This window comes from Ranitomeya variabilis, chromosome 6, assembly GCF_051348905.1.
Source record: "Ranitomeya variabilis isolate aRanVar5 chromosome 6, aRanVar5.hap1, whole genome shotgun sequence".
Taxonomy (NCBI): domain Eukaryota; kingdom Metazoa; phylum Chordata; class Amphibia; order Anura; family Dendrobatidae; genus Ranitomeya; species Ranitomeya variabilis.
Window position 1 is genome coordinate 371,793,427 of NC_135237.1, and position 16,330 is coordinate 371,809,756.

The following is a 16,330-nucleotide window of genomic DNA, read 5'->3' on the forward strand; positions in this document are numbered from 1 at the left end:
CAAATATATGTGTCACATTCGATTCCTTCTCCATATGATAAGTAGCACCATAAGCAGTAGCGCAGTCTGGGCTCCCTGACACGTGTACACTGCTTAGCTCTCGGTGATTAGGGGGAGACGGAATTGTGACTTTAGAGGAATGCGTGCTCCTCTCGGTGAGCTCAGCCCTCCAGTCTGGGGGATGTCAGGGATGGCTATAATTATGGGTGTTGTCTTAATCGCTGCTATTTGCTTCTAGACTATGATTACTGTACATCAGACTCTGACTACAGAGGGTTCAGTGTAGTGAGGGGACATGAGGAGCTGGGCACAGACTGCAGGCAGGAGACCCCTACAGGGTGTGCAGCTCCAGACAGAGAGGGATTACCTGGGGGACACAGGAGGGAGCCACGTCTATAGAAGCCTGTTCTTACCCTGCAGCTAAACTGAAAACTGTTTACACTTGGCATATGGCTAGCATCCAGCTGTCCAGCACCAGGGGCTATGCCACTCACAACACAATGATGAAACCTCCCAGCATGCCAGCAGGTGTATGCAGATGCTTTCTATCACAAGGCACTGGCACCTTCTGTCACCATCTCCTACCTGCCAGGTGTTCCTCAGCATTAGCAAAGCCTGATGTCTACCTAACCCAGCCATCAATGGCAAGGATCAGATACCAGGTATCGCAGCATCGCAGCCTAGTACATACACTGGGGCTGCATCTGTGACACATTGGTGCTGCCAGTGATGTAGATACCACCAAGTGATGACACTGTGGGGCATGTACACATGGGCACAGAACAAGCATTCAGAAAAGAATGGCACTGCATCAAGTCTTCTATAAAATAGTAGTTGTATTTATATACATACATCATCACTAGCCACACGCCGGTATAAGTGAGGGAGACATGCTTATGGATAACACAGCTCCTACATAAAGCAGTGGTGGTACAGCGATCAGATCCACCTATGCCATGTACAGAGCACCAATGAGGAATGGTCTGCACACCGTTAAGAAAACTTCCCATTTATAATATGTCTTACTGATAAGTAACCAATATTTATTTATGGGAATGCAGAATGATAATTGGGTGATGGATCATACATACAGCCTTACCATACGTACACCTACATATCCTATATATCAACCGCACGTATATGCACTGGCCCCATTGTGTGGACTGGTGGTTAACTGGTAACTGTACGAGGGATGTATATATAAAAGCCACACACCTGGGTCAGTATTAACCCTACACTAATGAAGAATGCCACATCTCTCAAGTATAAGATTACGCCAGGTATATACTTACCCTGTACCACATAAGTAACCTGCGCACACACACCTCATGCACCACTGCACATTGGTATACCCACAGCCAATGCATTTATGAATGGCATAGCCCTCAGGGAAGGTAGTGGTGCCACCATACCCACACTTACACTGAGCCCACAGTATGAATCCCTGCAGAGCCTGTCTCATGAGTAGTATAACCTCCATACACAATAATAGTATTATACTCACACCTACCCCAACCATCACCCCACTATATACTATATACTGTTTGTTCCATAGCCGAAGTTATACCTATCGCTATGCTATCACATCCATACCTGCATTTATATCTATAACATCCATACATGCACTCATGCTTATCAAATCCATACCTGCACTCATACCTATGACATCAATACTGTATCTGCACTTATACCCATGACGGGTCAGAGAAGTTGATACTCACAGTTCTCGCACTTATACTTATGACATCCATACCTGCACTTATATCTGTCACATCCATACTGTACCTGCACTAATACCTATCACATACTGTACATCATGCACTTATATCTATGACATCCATACAGCACCTGCACTTATACCTCTGACATCCATAACTGCACTAATACCTATGACATCCCTACCTGTACTTATACCTATGACATCTATACAGCACCTGCACTTATACCTATGACATCCATACCTGCACTTATACCTGACATCCATACCTGCACTTATACCCAACACATCCATACAGCACCTGCACTTATACCTATGACATCCATACCTGCACTTATACCCATCACATCCATACAGCACCTGCACTTATATCTATGACATTCATACCTGCACTTATACCGATGATATCCATACCTGCACTTATACCTATGACATCCATACCTGCTCTTATACCTATCACATCAATACCTGCACTTATACCATCACATCCATACAGCACCTGCACTTATATCTATGACATCCATACCTGCACTAATACCTATGACATCCATACCTGCACTTATACCTATCACATCCATACCTGCACTCATGCTTATCACATCCATACCTGCACTTACACCTATGACAGCCATACAGTACCTGCACTTATACCTATGACATCCATACCTGCACTTATACCTATGACATCCATACAGTACCTGCACTTATACCTATGACATCCATACAGTACCTGCACTTATACCTATGACATCCATACCTGCACTTATACCTATGACATCCATACCTGCACTTATACCTATGACATTCATACCTGCACTTATACCTATGACATTCATACCTGCACTTATACCTATAACATCCATACCTGCACTTATATCTATCACATTCATAACTCCACTCATACCTATGACATCCATACTGTATCTGCACTTATACCCATGACGGGTCAGTGAAGCTGATACTCACAGTTCTCGCACTCAGGCTTATCACATCCATACCTGCACTTATATCTGTCCCATCCATACTGTACCTGCACTAATACCTATCACATACATCATGCACTTATATCTATGACATCTATACAGCACCTGCACTTATACCTATGACATCCATACAGCACCTGCACTTATACCTATGACATCCATACCTGCACTTATACCTATCACATCCATACCTGCACCCATGCTTATCACATCCATACAGTACCTGCACTTACACCCATCATATCCATACCTGTACTTACACCCATCACATCCATACCTGCACTTATACCTATCACATCCATACAGTACCTGCACTTACACCCATCACATCCATACCTGCACTTATACCTATCACATCCATACCTGCACTTACACCCATCACATCCATACTGTACCTGCACTTACACCCATCACATCCATACCTGCACTCACACCCATCACATCCATACCTGCACTCACACCCATCACATCCATACCTGCACTCACACCCATCACATCCATACCTGCACTCACACCCATCACATCCATACCTGCACTCACACCCATCACATCCATACCTGCACTCACACCCATCACATCCACACCTGCACTCACACCCATCACATCCATACCTGCACTCACACCCATCACATCCATACCTGCACTTACACCCATCACATCCATACCTGCACTTATACCTATCACATCCATACCTGCACTGACACCCATCACATCCATACTGTACCTGCACTCACACTCATCACATCCATACTGTACCTGTACTTACACCCATCACATCCATACCTGCACTCACACCCATCACATCCATACTGTACCTGCACTCACACTCATCACATCCATACCTGCACTTACACCCATCACATCCATACCTGCACTTATACCTATCACATCCATACCTGCACTGACACCCATCACATCCATACTGTACCTGCACTTACACCCATCACATCCATACCTGCACTCACACCCATCACATCCATACCTGCACTTATACCTATCACATCCATACCTGCACTTACACCCATCACATCCATACCTGCACTTATACCTATCACATCCATACCTGCACTGACACCCATCACATCCATACTGTACCTGCACTTACACCCATCACATCCATACCTGCACTCACACCCATCACATCCATACCTGCACTTATACCTATCACATCCATACCTGCACTGACACCCATCACATCCATACTGTACCTGCACTTACACCCATCACATCCATACCTGCACTCACACCCATCACATCCATACCTGCACTTATACCTATCACATCCATACTGTACCTGCACTGACACCCATCACATCCATACTGTACCTGCACTCACACCCATCACATCCATACCTGCACTCACACCCATCACATCCATTCCTGCACTGACACCCATCACATCTATACTGTACCTGCACTCACACCCATCACATCCATACCTGCACTCACACCTATCACATCCATACCTGCACTCACACCCATCACATTCATACTGTACCTGCACTCACACCCATCACATCCATTCCTGCACTGACACCCATCACATCTATACTGTACCTGCACTCACACCCATCACATCCATACCTGCACTCACACCCATCACATCCATACCTGCACTCACACCCATCACATTCATACTGTACCTGCACTCACACCCATCACATCCATACCTGCACTCACACCCATCACATCCATTCCTGCACTGACACCCATCACATCTATACTGTACCTGCACTCACACCCATCACATCCATACCTGCACTCACACCTATCACATCCATACCTGCACTCACACCCATCACATCCATACTGTACCTGCACTCACACCCATCACATCCATACCTGCACTCACACCTATCACATCCATACCTGCACTCACACCCATCACATCCATACTGTACCTGCACTCACACCCATCACATCCATACCTGCACTCACACCTATCACATCCATACCTGCACTCACACCCATCACATCCATACCTGCACTCACACCCATCACATCCATACCTGCACTCACACCCATCACATCCATACCTGCACTCACACCCATCACATCCATACTGTACCTGCACTCACACCCATCACATCCATACCTGCACTCACACCCATCACATCCATACTGTATCTACACTCACACCCATCACATCCATACCTACACTCACACCCATCACATCCATACCTGCACTCACACCCATCACATCCATACCTGCACTCACACCCATCACATCCATACCTGCACTCACACCCATCACATCCATACTGTACCTGCACTCACACCCATCACATCCATACCTGCACTCACACCCATCACATCCATACTGTATCTACACTCACACCCATCACATCCATACCTACACTCACACCCATCACATCCATACCTGCACTCACACCCATCACATCCATACCTGCACTCACACCCATCACATCCATACCTGCACTCACACCCATCACATCCATACCTGCACTCACACCCATCACGGGTCAGTGATGCTGACACAGTTCTCGCACTTATAAATAGCAAGCCTCGCATGACACCGGTCCTGTGACAACTCCACTTCCACTCGCGCCGGCTCGTCCACCACCCACCGGCAGATCCACACTGATCACACAGGGGAGCTTCGCCGGCAGCAGTGACAGCCCCGCACACAGGCGGCACGTGCTCCCGGTGACACTGACGGTGCGGCGCATACACTGTACCTTCCTCCGCTGACTTCATGATGAATGGGAAGAAGGGCTGGAACTCCACCGTGTCTCTGACGCAGGCCAGCGAGCCGAGGGGAAGACTGCAAGGAGCGGCAGCTGCTACACTAGTGCGTGGCATCCACTCGGTGATCCGAGCAATGCTGTGCGCTGGCTGTCACCCGGGATCCTCCACCTGGTCAGCGGGAGACGGAGCTGCGCGCCTGGGGGGCTTCTAGCAGTGGGCACGAGTGGCGGGTGACAGCAGCAGCGCTGGCATTGGCACGTGTGGCTATGTGTGGCACTGGCTGGCACAGCGTGTGTGGCACTGGCTGGCACTTTCTGCAGGCAGGGAGTGTGGAGTTGAGGGAGTTGTGACTTCTTTCCCTCTGTAGCTGTTTGTGTTAAGCTGGGAGTTAGTTAAGTAAAGTCTCCAAGTCTCTCTCTGACGCAGGGCTGCTATGTGTCTGCTGCCTTTTTAAAGCTGGAAAACACCCCCTACTCCCAGCACCTTCCTCTGTCCCTCCTCCCTGCCCCTCCCCCAGCCAGAGGCACTGGTGACGTCCGTGGCCGTACTCCTGGAGGGCTGGGGAGTGTCTGCACCCGGGGACAGCGCAGGGCACTAGGCTGCTTGTAGTTCCCCTGCTCTCACGGCCATTGATGAGCAGTTAGCAGAGCTCCTTCCTTGTTTCCAGCTTGGAGACCTCACATGTAACCATGAGTTTCTATTTTTGATTGGAAAGGTACAAATATTCTAACAAAACTTGAGAAGTATTTACCCTGAAATATAAGTAACCTCAGTGATCTCATCAGTGGTTAAAGTGAATTTCCCCAAATCACAAGTTATTCCCTGTCCCCGATCTCATACAGAATGAATGGAGGGAGGTGGACCATGGCTACCTGGCCGAAGGCCATACAAGCCAGGGGTGCAGGGCTCCACTCTCAAGCTTGCTGGGGGTCTCAATAGTTGGATTGCCAGCAATCACCAAGTTATTACCTATCCTATATATAGGGTATAATTTGCAATTTGGGGATAAACCCCTTATCCGAACAGTCTGATCTCGGGGAACATGCACTGGTTTGGTAAACACCCAACCAACAAGTAAAATGCTCGTCCATTGGGTCCAATGATTTTTAAGCAGGCTGTGTAAAGCGGACATGAGCTTTCGAAAAAATAATATTCTATGTGCACAGAAGGATCACATCAACAGCCACTGAATGTGCAAATTGTGCTCGGCCTGATAACCCTGCGGGTCCAGGCTCGGACTGGCCCATAGGGGAACAGGGGAATCCCCCAGGGGGCCCCTGTGCAGACACGGGCCCCCAACCCCACTGTATGGGCAGTACTTGGCATAATTCACATGATTTACTCTGTACAGAAAAAAGCAGCATCTCATCATTCATTTACCAAACTACCCAGTCTATTATTATATAGCGATATAGGTAAATTTGTGAACAAGGGTAATGTCATATTTGTATGCAGGTGAAAAGTGGCCCCCCAAAGTCAATGCTATTGGTGGGCCCTTAGCACCCCAGTCCAACACTGCCTGCGGCTGCACATGGAGAACCAGAATTAGCCCGTCACACAGATATTGGTCCTCCCATCTGCTGAAATTGTCCTAGAATAAAACATTGCTTACTTTCTATGACGGGGTTGTCTTTCGGATGCTGTTCACACCCTGACGTCATCATGTTTAGCAGGCGGATTTCCAGGCGTGACAATTTTTCTGGCAGGTGAAAGGGATTTCAATCCGATAAATTTTCCATTTACATAAACCAATGTTTGGTCTGACCGGATAAGAATTGGTCAGATATTGGTCAGATATCTGCACGTGTAAAAGCATCCGGCGCACAAACACTGGACAGTGCTGCTCCTATAAACGCTACTTTCCCGTTAAATAGCCAGTCCAAATAAGCTGCTAACCACTTGACAAAAGTTGGGTCAAATTATTTTTAATCTTACTTAAAAATCATCTTCTCGGCAGCACATTGTCCTGTAGGGCGTGCTGCCGAGAACAATAATACTCTATGCATTCTGTGTGCTTGAAAGTGGCCATTCGGCAGCAGCGGCAAGTATAATCCCACCCAAGACTTGTCCACAATTTATGTAAGTTATTACTTAATACAAACATTTGTAACTGACAGCTAGCAGATTATATTGAATAATGCCAAAACTTTTCTAATAGAAACTGTAATGTAATAAATACGGTAATTATTCTCGAGATCCCTGATTGACGGTCACAGTAGATGAAAATTCTCATCATATAAATGGGCCGTATCCTCCATTATATCGCTTTTCCAAATACCCCATTCACGTCTCCGTACATATAAACCCGTTTCTGGTGCTTTTATATTCCATGTAGATTATTGGTGCGGATATACACTCACTGGCCACTTTATTAGGTACACCTGTCCAACTTCTTGTTAACACTTAATTTCTAATCAGCCAATCACATGGCGGCAACTCAGTGCATTTAGGCATGTAGACATGGTCAAGACAATCTCCTGCAGTTCAAACCGAGCATCAGTATGGGGAAGAAAGGTGATTTGAGTGCCTTTGAACGTGGCATGGTTGTTGGTGCCAGAAGGGCTGGTCTGAGTATTTCAGAAACTGCTGATCTACTGGGATTTTCACGCACAACCATCTCTAGGGTTTACAGAGAATGGTCCGAAAAAGAAAAAAAATCCAGTGAGCGGCAGTTCTGTGGGCGGAAATGCCTTGTTGATGCCAGAGGTCAGAGGAGAATGGGCAGACTGGTTCGAGCTGATAGAAAGGCAACAGTGACTCAAATCGCCACCCGTTACAACCAAGGTAGGCCTAAGAGCATCTCTGAACGCACAGTGCGTCGAACTTTGAGGCAGATGGGCTACAGCAGCAGAAGACCACACCGGGTACCACTCCTTTCAGCTAAGAACAGGAAACTGAGGCTACAATTTGTACAAGCTCATCGAAATTGGACAGTAGAAGATTGGAAAAACGTTGCTTGGTCTGATGAGTCTCGATTTCTGCTGCGACATTCGGATGGTAGGGTCAGAATTTGGCGTAAACAACATGAAAGCATGGATCCATCCTGCCTTGTATGGAGCATCTTTGGGATGTGCAGCCGACAAATCTGCGGCAACTGTGTGATGCCATCATGTCAATATGGACCAAAATCTCTGAGGAATGCTTCCAGCACCTTGTTGAATCTATGCCACGAAGAATTGAGGCAGTTCTGAAGGCAAAAGGGGGTCCAACCCGTTACTAGCATGGTGTACCTAATAAAGTGGCCGGTGAGTGTATATTGAATATGCAGCTCCTCCTGGTCCTATGCCCACATGATGAATTCCTCCGAAATAATTAACACATTGAGTGTATTCCTGAGTATTCACTCACTAGACCCAAAGCACTTAATGGAAAAAATATATTTGAAATATATAAATAAGACCTGCATGCTAAAGTCATTATGTAAGTCATAGGCTTCCCCTGCTGTGGAAATTTGGAAAAGAAGAGCAACTGGCAGGCAACGGAAAGGAAAATCCCATTCTGCTAAATTACTTACAGATTTCGTGGATTTGGTTTCAGACACTGAGGATTGTTATTATTGTGCGTGCACCGTAAATATCGGACTCGTGACTATCGCCATATTAATCAGCGTCACTCTCCCGATAATAGACGGACAGGTTACTTCATTGGTTGCTTTTTTTCAGATATTTATCTCACGTGTCGGGAATAAAGGGGTTAATGTCATCGGTGCTACTAGTACCTGAAATCCCAAACCCCCCGAGGTGTCTGCCTGCGGTTCTGAAATTCTTTGCACTTTGTGAACTTGTCAGGAGGCCTCGCTTCGCTGGGTTTTATTTCTCTGCTCTGTGTTTTTGTATGGAATCATATCCCACAGTTTTACATACGTTTTTTTCTGCCACGGTAGTCCGAGACCCTGTGGGAGTAGTGGTAGGCACTTAGCGGTTTTACGTAGGAACAGTCGTGTTACTCCTCTAAGCCATTATTACTTAAATAACCTTTGCTGCTTTACTAATGTTACTTTCTTTTATTACCTCTGTATAACATTAAACATTTAGTCACAATTACAAACGTTTCTCCGCATTTATAGAGTTCATCTGAAATACAAGAAGTCACCCAAGAAAGGATTTAATGAAGAATTACAGACAAATTCTGCATCTAAATACTCTAAAATACCACTTTACAGCCAATGCAGGTGACTGGGGGATTGTATACCCCACACACGTGTCATATGTCTGTATGTTGTTCCTATAATGCGGCTATATAGTGCCAGTAAGAACAGGGGCGTAACTATAGTGAGTTGTGGGGCCTGCCGGCTACGGGGGCCTAATAGTCCCTTTGAGCCATATGAGAGGACAAATGGTAATAAAGGGAATCTGTCTCTAGATTTTTGCCACCTAATCTGAAAGCTACAGAATATACAGACAGAGACCCTGATTCCAGCAATGTGACACATACTGGGCTGCTTGCTGTAGTTTTGACAAAATCACTGTTTTATCAGAAGAACCAGTAAGCCTGCATCCGGATAATTCTCCATATTCATATTCACGCACAAATAGTGATGAGCGAAACAGATGAGGCCTGGTTTGGCACATGGAGAGGAAAGACATAAGCGAAAGGGTCCATCCATATTTAAGTACACCTTGACGTGGTTGGATGGCTTTTGCGCTCTTTGATCAAAAACGCTAAATATGTATCTTAACTTTTTAACGTTTATGGCAACAATGTGCTTTACGTATGCATTAACCCCTTCACAACATATGACGTACATGTATGTCATATGTTATGTCCGTGACTTTGATGTGGGCTTGCTCACCAAACCCATATTTTTCAGCCATCGTGTGCCTTTAACAGCCACAGATGAGTGGAGCTCTGCCTTCAGCTCTTTACCTGTTACATGCCTATAATTGCCAGACCTGAAATAACAAGCACTTTTTACCTATAGTGTCCCCCCATTTCCTTGTAGATTGTAAGCCTGCGAGCAGGGACCTCACTCCTAATGTCACTGTTTAAACTGTCTGAACTTGTATTGAATTTGTCTGTGCATGTCCCCGCTTAATTGTAAAGCGCTGTGGAATATGTTGGCGCTATATAAATAAAAATTATTATTATTATTATTATGCCACTGTCAATCTCCGACAGTGGCATTAACCCTGGAACCTGTAAATCCTATTTCAGTTACATATACCTGTTCATGGGGTATGGCAAATCTATATACTGTTTCTTCTACATAGCTGCGTAATGCTCGGTAATAGTACAATAGTACTATTTGGCTTAATGTATTCTGAACATTCATACAAATTACACATTTTAAGACGTCCTCACAAAAAGTACAAAACTAATGCAATATAATGAGCTTATTAAAAAACTGAAGCACTTTATAAATATCACTCAAAGGAAAAGAATAAAAAAGAAAGACATTATCTTCAGTACTTTTAGTAATATTACATTACACCAATATTGTTCTTCAAGGTTTCTCACTTGTTCAACTACATCTACTAGGTGTCTTCTGAGGAAGCGTAACATATCTCAGCACGATGGTCCATACAGATTGGGGTTCCTTGAATCCCACACAATGTAGAGCTGTTTTCTTGTCATTTTCCTTGGGCAGTAGCCGCATCTTCTCTTTGAATGAATCAGCAGGTATATCTTGGGGAGGTAAAATAATTTGCAAGTCCGCCAAAAAATATGCGTCAAGCTACCTTACCTATAACCAGTTATTGGGACCTCATAAACCCTATTAGATTTCGGGGAAACTATATAGCACAAAATTATACACACTTCAAGGATAAAGCTTCAAATAAATTCTCACAAGGATCCAGCCTCACGCTATGCAGCATGCGCACCAGATATGAAGACATCTTGGGGTTTCCCAGACCCCATTAACAAGTTCTAGGGTTAACACGTGCCAGCAGGGGGGTGCGTCATTCCTCGTGCCCATGGGTGCGCTCATGATATCATAGGGTGCCAATGGATTGCCATAACAGCTAGAGGTCTGCCGAAGACGTTCCTGCTTGTCATGATGACTCTCCTGTGAAAGTCAGGTTGTAGCTGGCTTTCATAGGAGATCATGATTTTCTCTATATGTAGCAATGCTGATGCACTTCTATGTATAGTAGAAGCGATCAGTAGAGTTGAGCGACTTTCATTTTTTTAAGATCGAGTCGGGTTTTGTGAAACCCGATTTTGTCCAGAGTCGAGTCGAGTGCAGTCGGCCGATTATCGCTAAAAGTCGGGGATCGACCGAAACACGAAACCCAATGCAAGTCAATGGGGAAGCATAGTCGGCAGTGAGTGGAGGCCAGGAAAACACCTACAGTGCCCATTTTAATGCCAAAAACATCCATTCTTGTTTCTGAAGCTTGTCAATCTTAATTAACTTTATAATAATAGTTGGGCATAGGGAATTGGGGGTGATTTGGCAAAAGTTGTGGGGGGAGTAGGGCCGGCTCAAGTTTTTCGTGGGCCCAGGAAATGCGGACTACGTCACGGCGGTGTTGCAGGGAAAGGTAAGTATTTCAACGTTGCAAGTGCTGTGATCCTGAGCAAGCAGGGGGGGCCCACTCGTTCGCATTGGCACTGGCACAGGGCCCCTCAAAGTACAGCGATGTGTGTTTGCATGGCGGGGGCGCCTCCCACCAGCAGCGACACTTTTGCGTACTCTGAGGGGCCCTGTGCCAGTGACGTCGCCAACAAGTATGCCCCCCCACCTGATGAAGGAACCTGCACTTTCATCTGCACCTTCCTCTCTGTCCCTGTGTAAGGTGGTATAACATGCGGGAAGGGGAACCTTACTTTCAGCAGGGTCAGATTCTGGCTGTGTAGAGTATAAGGGGAATGTAGTGGTCTAGGTCAATGTACCAGCAGACTCATCTAGCAGTGGCTGGGCAATGGGCAGGATGAGGAGGAAACAGATATAGGGCCAAAGAATAAAGTAGGCTAAATGCAGTTCAAAATTGGTAACAGGACTAAACAGGCGGCATTGCTTTGTTCAGTGGAGTAGCAAACCCAAGAGCAGCAGACACTGTTTCAAGGGCATAACCACACTAGTAGGCCAAATGCAGTTTAATATCTGATAGTATAGGGCGAAAGCCAGAATGTGGAAGCTCAGCTTTGTTCAGTTGAGGACAACACCAGGCAGGGGCAGACAGACACCTTTAGTAGGCCGGAACAGCCAATTGCATTTTTAAAAATGGTAATTTGGAACTGAAGGTTGAAGCTCAGCTTTATTCAGTTGAGGACAACACCAGGCAGGGGCAGACAGACACCTTTAGTAGGCCGGAACAGCCAATTGCATTTTTAAAAATGGTAATTTGGAACTGAAGGTTGAAGCTCAGCTTTATTCAGTTGAGGACAACACCAGGCAGGGGCAGACAGACACCTTTAGTAGGCCGGAACAGCCAATTGCATTTTTAAAAATGGTAATTTGGAACAGAAGGTAGAAGCTCAGCTTTATTCAGTTGAGGACAACACCAGGCAGGGGCAGACAGACACCTTTAGTAGGCCGGAACAGCCAATTTTTAAAAAAAACAGCAGTTAGTAAGAGGCAGAAGGTAGAAGCTCAGCTTTATTCAGTTGAGGACAACACCAGGCAGGGGCAGACATTCACCTTTAGTAGGCCGGAACAGCCAATTGCATTTTTAAAAATGGTAATTTGGAACAGAAGGTTGAAGCTCAGCTTTATTCAGTTGAGGACAACACCAGGCAGGGGCAGACAGACACCTTTAGTAGGCCGGAACAGCCAATTGCATTTTTAAAAATGGTAATTTGGAACAGAAGGTAGAAGCTCAGCTTTATTCAGTTGAGGACAACACCAGGCAGGGGCAGACAGACACCTTTAGTAGGCCGGAACAGCCAATTTTTTAAAAAAAACAGCAGTTAGTAAGAGGCAGAAGGTAGAAGCTCAGCTTTATTCAGTTGAGGACAACACCAGGCAGGGGCAGACATTCACCTTTAGTAGGCCGGAACAGCCAATTGCATTTTTAAAAATGGTAATTTGGAACTGAAGGTTGAAGCTCAGCTTTATTCAGTTAAGGACAACACCAGGCAGGGGCAGACAGACACCTTTAGTAGGCCGGAACAGCCAATGGCATTTTTAGAAATGGTAATTTGGAACAGAAGGTAGAAGCTCAGCTTTATTCAGTTGAGGACAACACCAGGCAGGGGCAGACATTCACCTTTAGTAGGCCGGAACAGCCAATTGCATTTTTAAAAATGGTAATTTGGAACAGAAGGTTGAAGCTCAGCTTTATTCAGTTGAGGACAACACCAGGCAGGGGCAGACATTCACCTTTAGTAGGCCGGAACAGCCAATTGCATTTTTAAAAATGGTAATTTGGAACAGAAGGTTGAAGCTCAGCTTTATTCAGTTGAGGACAACACCAGGCAGGGGCAGACAGACACCTTTAGTAGGCCGGAACAGCCAATTTTTTAAAAAAACAGCAGTTAGTAAGAGGCAGAAGGTAGAAGCTCAGCTTTATTCAGTTGAGGACAACACCAGGCAGGGGCAGACAGACACCTTTAGTAGGCCGGAACAGCCAATTGCATTTTTAAAAATGGTAATTTGGAACTGAAGGTTGAAGCTCAGCTTTATTCAGTTGAGGACAACACCAGGCAGGGGCAGACAGACACCTTTAGTAGGCCGGAACAGCCAATGGCATTTTTAAAAATGGTAATTTGGAACAGAAGGTAGAAGCTCAGCTTTATTCAGTTGAGGACAACACCAGGCAGGGGCAGACAAACACCTTTAGTAGGCCGGAACAGCCAATTTTTTAAAAAAACAGCAGTTAGTAAGAGGCAGAAGGTAGAAGCTCAGCTTTATTCAGTTGAGGACAACACCAGGCAGGGGCAGACATTCACCTTTAGTAGGCCGGAACAGCCAATTGCATTTTTAAAAATGGTAATTTGGAACTGAAGGTTGAAGCTCAGCTTTATTCAGTTGAGGACAACACCAGGCAGGGGCAGACAGACACCTTTAGTAGGCCGGAACAGCCAATGGCATTTTTAGAAATGGTAATTTGGAACAGAAGGTAGAAGCTCAGCTTTATTCAGTTGAGGACAACACCAGGCAGGGGCAGACATTCACCTTTAGTAGGCCGGAACAGCCAATTGCATTTTTAAAAATGGTAATTTGGAACAGAAGGTTGAAGCTCAGCTTTATTCAGTTGAGGACAACACCAGGCAGGGGCAGACATTCACCTTTAGTAGGCCGGAACAGCCAATTGCATTTTTAAAAATGGTAATTTGGAACAGAAGGTTGAAGCTCAGCTTTATTCAGTTGAGGACAACACCAGGCAGGGGCAGACAGACACCTTTAGTAGGCCGGAACAGCCAATTTTTTAAAAAAACAGCAGTTAGTAAGAGGCAGAAGGTAGAAGCTCAGCTTTATTCAGTTGAGGACAACACCAGGCAGGGGCAGACAGACACCTTTAGTAGGCCGGAACAGCCAATTGCATTTTTAAAAATGGTAATTTGGAACTGAAGGTTGAAGCTCAGCTTTATTCAGTTGAGGACAACACCAGGCAGGGGCAGACAGACACCTTTAGTAGGCCGGAACAGCCAATGGCATTTTTAAAAATGGTAATTTGGAACAGAAGGTAGAAGCTCAGCTTTATTCAGTTGAGGACAACACCAGGCAGGGGCAGACAGACACCTTTAGTAGGCCGGAACAGCCAATTTTTAAAAAAAACAGCAGTTAGTAAGAGGCAGAAGGTAGAAGCTCAGCTTTATTCAGTTGAGGACAACACCAGGCAGGGGCAGACATTCACCTTTAGTAGGCCGGAACAGCCAATTGCATTTTTAGAAATGGTAATTTGGAACAGAAGGTAGAAGCTCAGCTTTATTCAGTTGAGGACAACACCAGGCAGGGGCAGACATTCACCTTTAGTAGGCCGGAACAGCCAATTGCATTTTTAGAAATGGTAATTTGGAACAGAAGGTAGAAGCTCAGCTTTATTCAGTTGAGGACAACACCAGGCAGGGGCAGACAGACACCTTTAGTAGGCCGGAACAGCCAATGGCATTTTTAAAAATGGTAATTTGGAACAGAAGGTAGAAGCTCAGCTTTATTCAGTTGAGGACAACACCAGGCAGGGGCAGACAGACACCTTTAGTAGGCCGGAACAGCCAATTTTATAAAAAAAAAGCAGTTAATAAGAGGCAGAAGGTAGAAGCTCAGCTTTATTCAGTTGCAGCTTCTTGGCAATAATATAAAGAAGACGCGACAGGACAACACTCGGTGGATGCCATATCTGTGTTTTCAATGGAAAAAAACCTTTCAGTTAACTACTTGCAGGAGCAAGTTTTTGTAGCTGGTGGACAATTTTTTTTAAAAAAAGCAGTTAATAAGAGGCAGAAGGTAGAAGCTCAGCTTTATTCAGTTGCAGCTTCTTGGCAATAATATAAAGAAGACGCGACAGGACAACACTCGGTGGATGCCATATCTGTGTTTTCAATGGAAAAAAACCTTTCAGTTAACTACTTGCAGGAGCAAGTTTTTGTAGCTGGTGGACAATTTTTTTTAAAAAAAGCAGTTAATAAGAGGCAGAAGGTAGAAGCTCAGCTTTATTCAGTTGCAGCTTCTTGGCAATAATATAAAGAAGACGCGACAGGACAACACTCGGTGGATGCCATATCTGTGTTTTCAATGGAAAAAAACCTTTCAGTTAACTACTTGCAGGAGAAAGTTTTTGTAGCTGGTGGCCAATTTTTGTACTGTACCAGTTTTTTGTTGTATGTGTTTTTGTTTTTAATGTTAAAATGTCTGCATTTGATATCTCTCCAGTATTTTCTTTTTTATAAGCAAAATACTGCAGTTTTACATCGGTTACATGGATACACAGGCAGCTTGGTGGTGAGTGGAGGAGTATTTAAAGTAGGGACCGCAGACAGGCTATCAAAGGCCTAAAATAACAAACAATAGGCTCATGGCAGCTTTACAGCGGTT

At 45.2% G+C, this 16,330-nt stretch overlaps 1 protein-coding gene across 4 annotated transcripts in view; it reads right to left on the reverse strand.

Annotated features, from left to right (window-relative positions):
* The window catches only part of NFATC1 (nuclear factor of activated T cells 1), a 243,498-nt gene extending 237,665 nt beyond the window's left edge, over positions 1-5,833 (reverse strand). For all 4 annotated transcript variants that reach the window (XM_077270055.1, XM_077270057.1, XM_077270052.1 and 1 more), the window contains exon 1: positions 5,400-5,833. In XM_077270055.1, coding sequence (XP_077126170.1) covers positions 5,400-5,523 — 124 coding nt within the window. In that variant the 5' untranslated portion in view covers positions 5,524-5,833. The remainder of the gene's footprint in view (positions 1-5,399) is intronic.
* Positions 5,834-16,330: the final 10,497 nt, after the last annotated feature.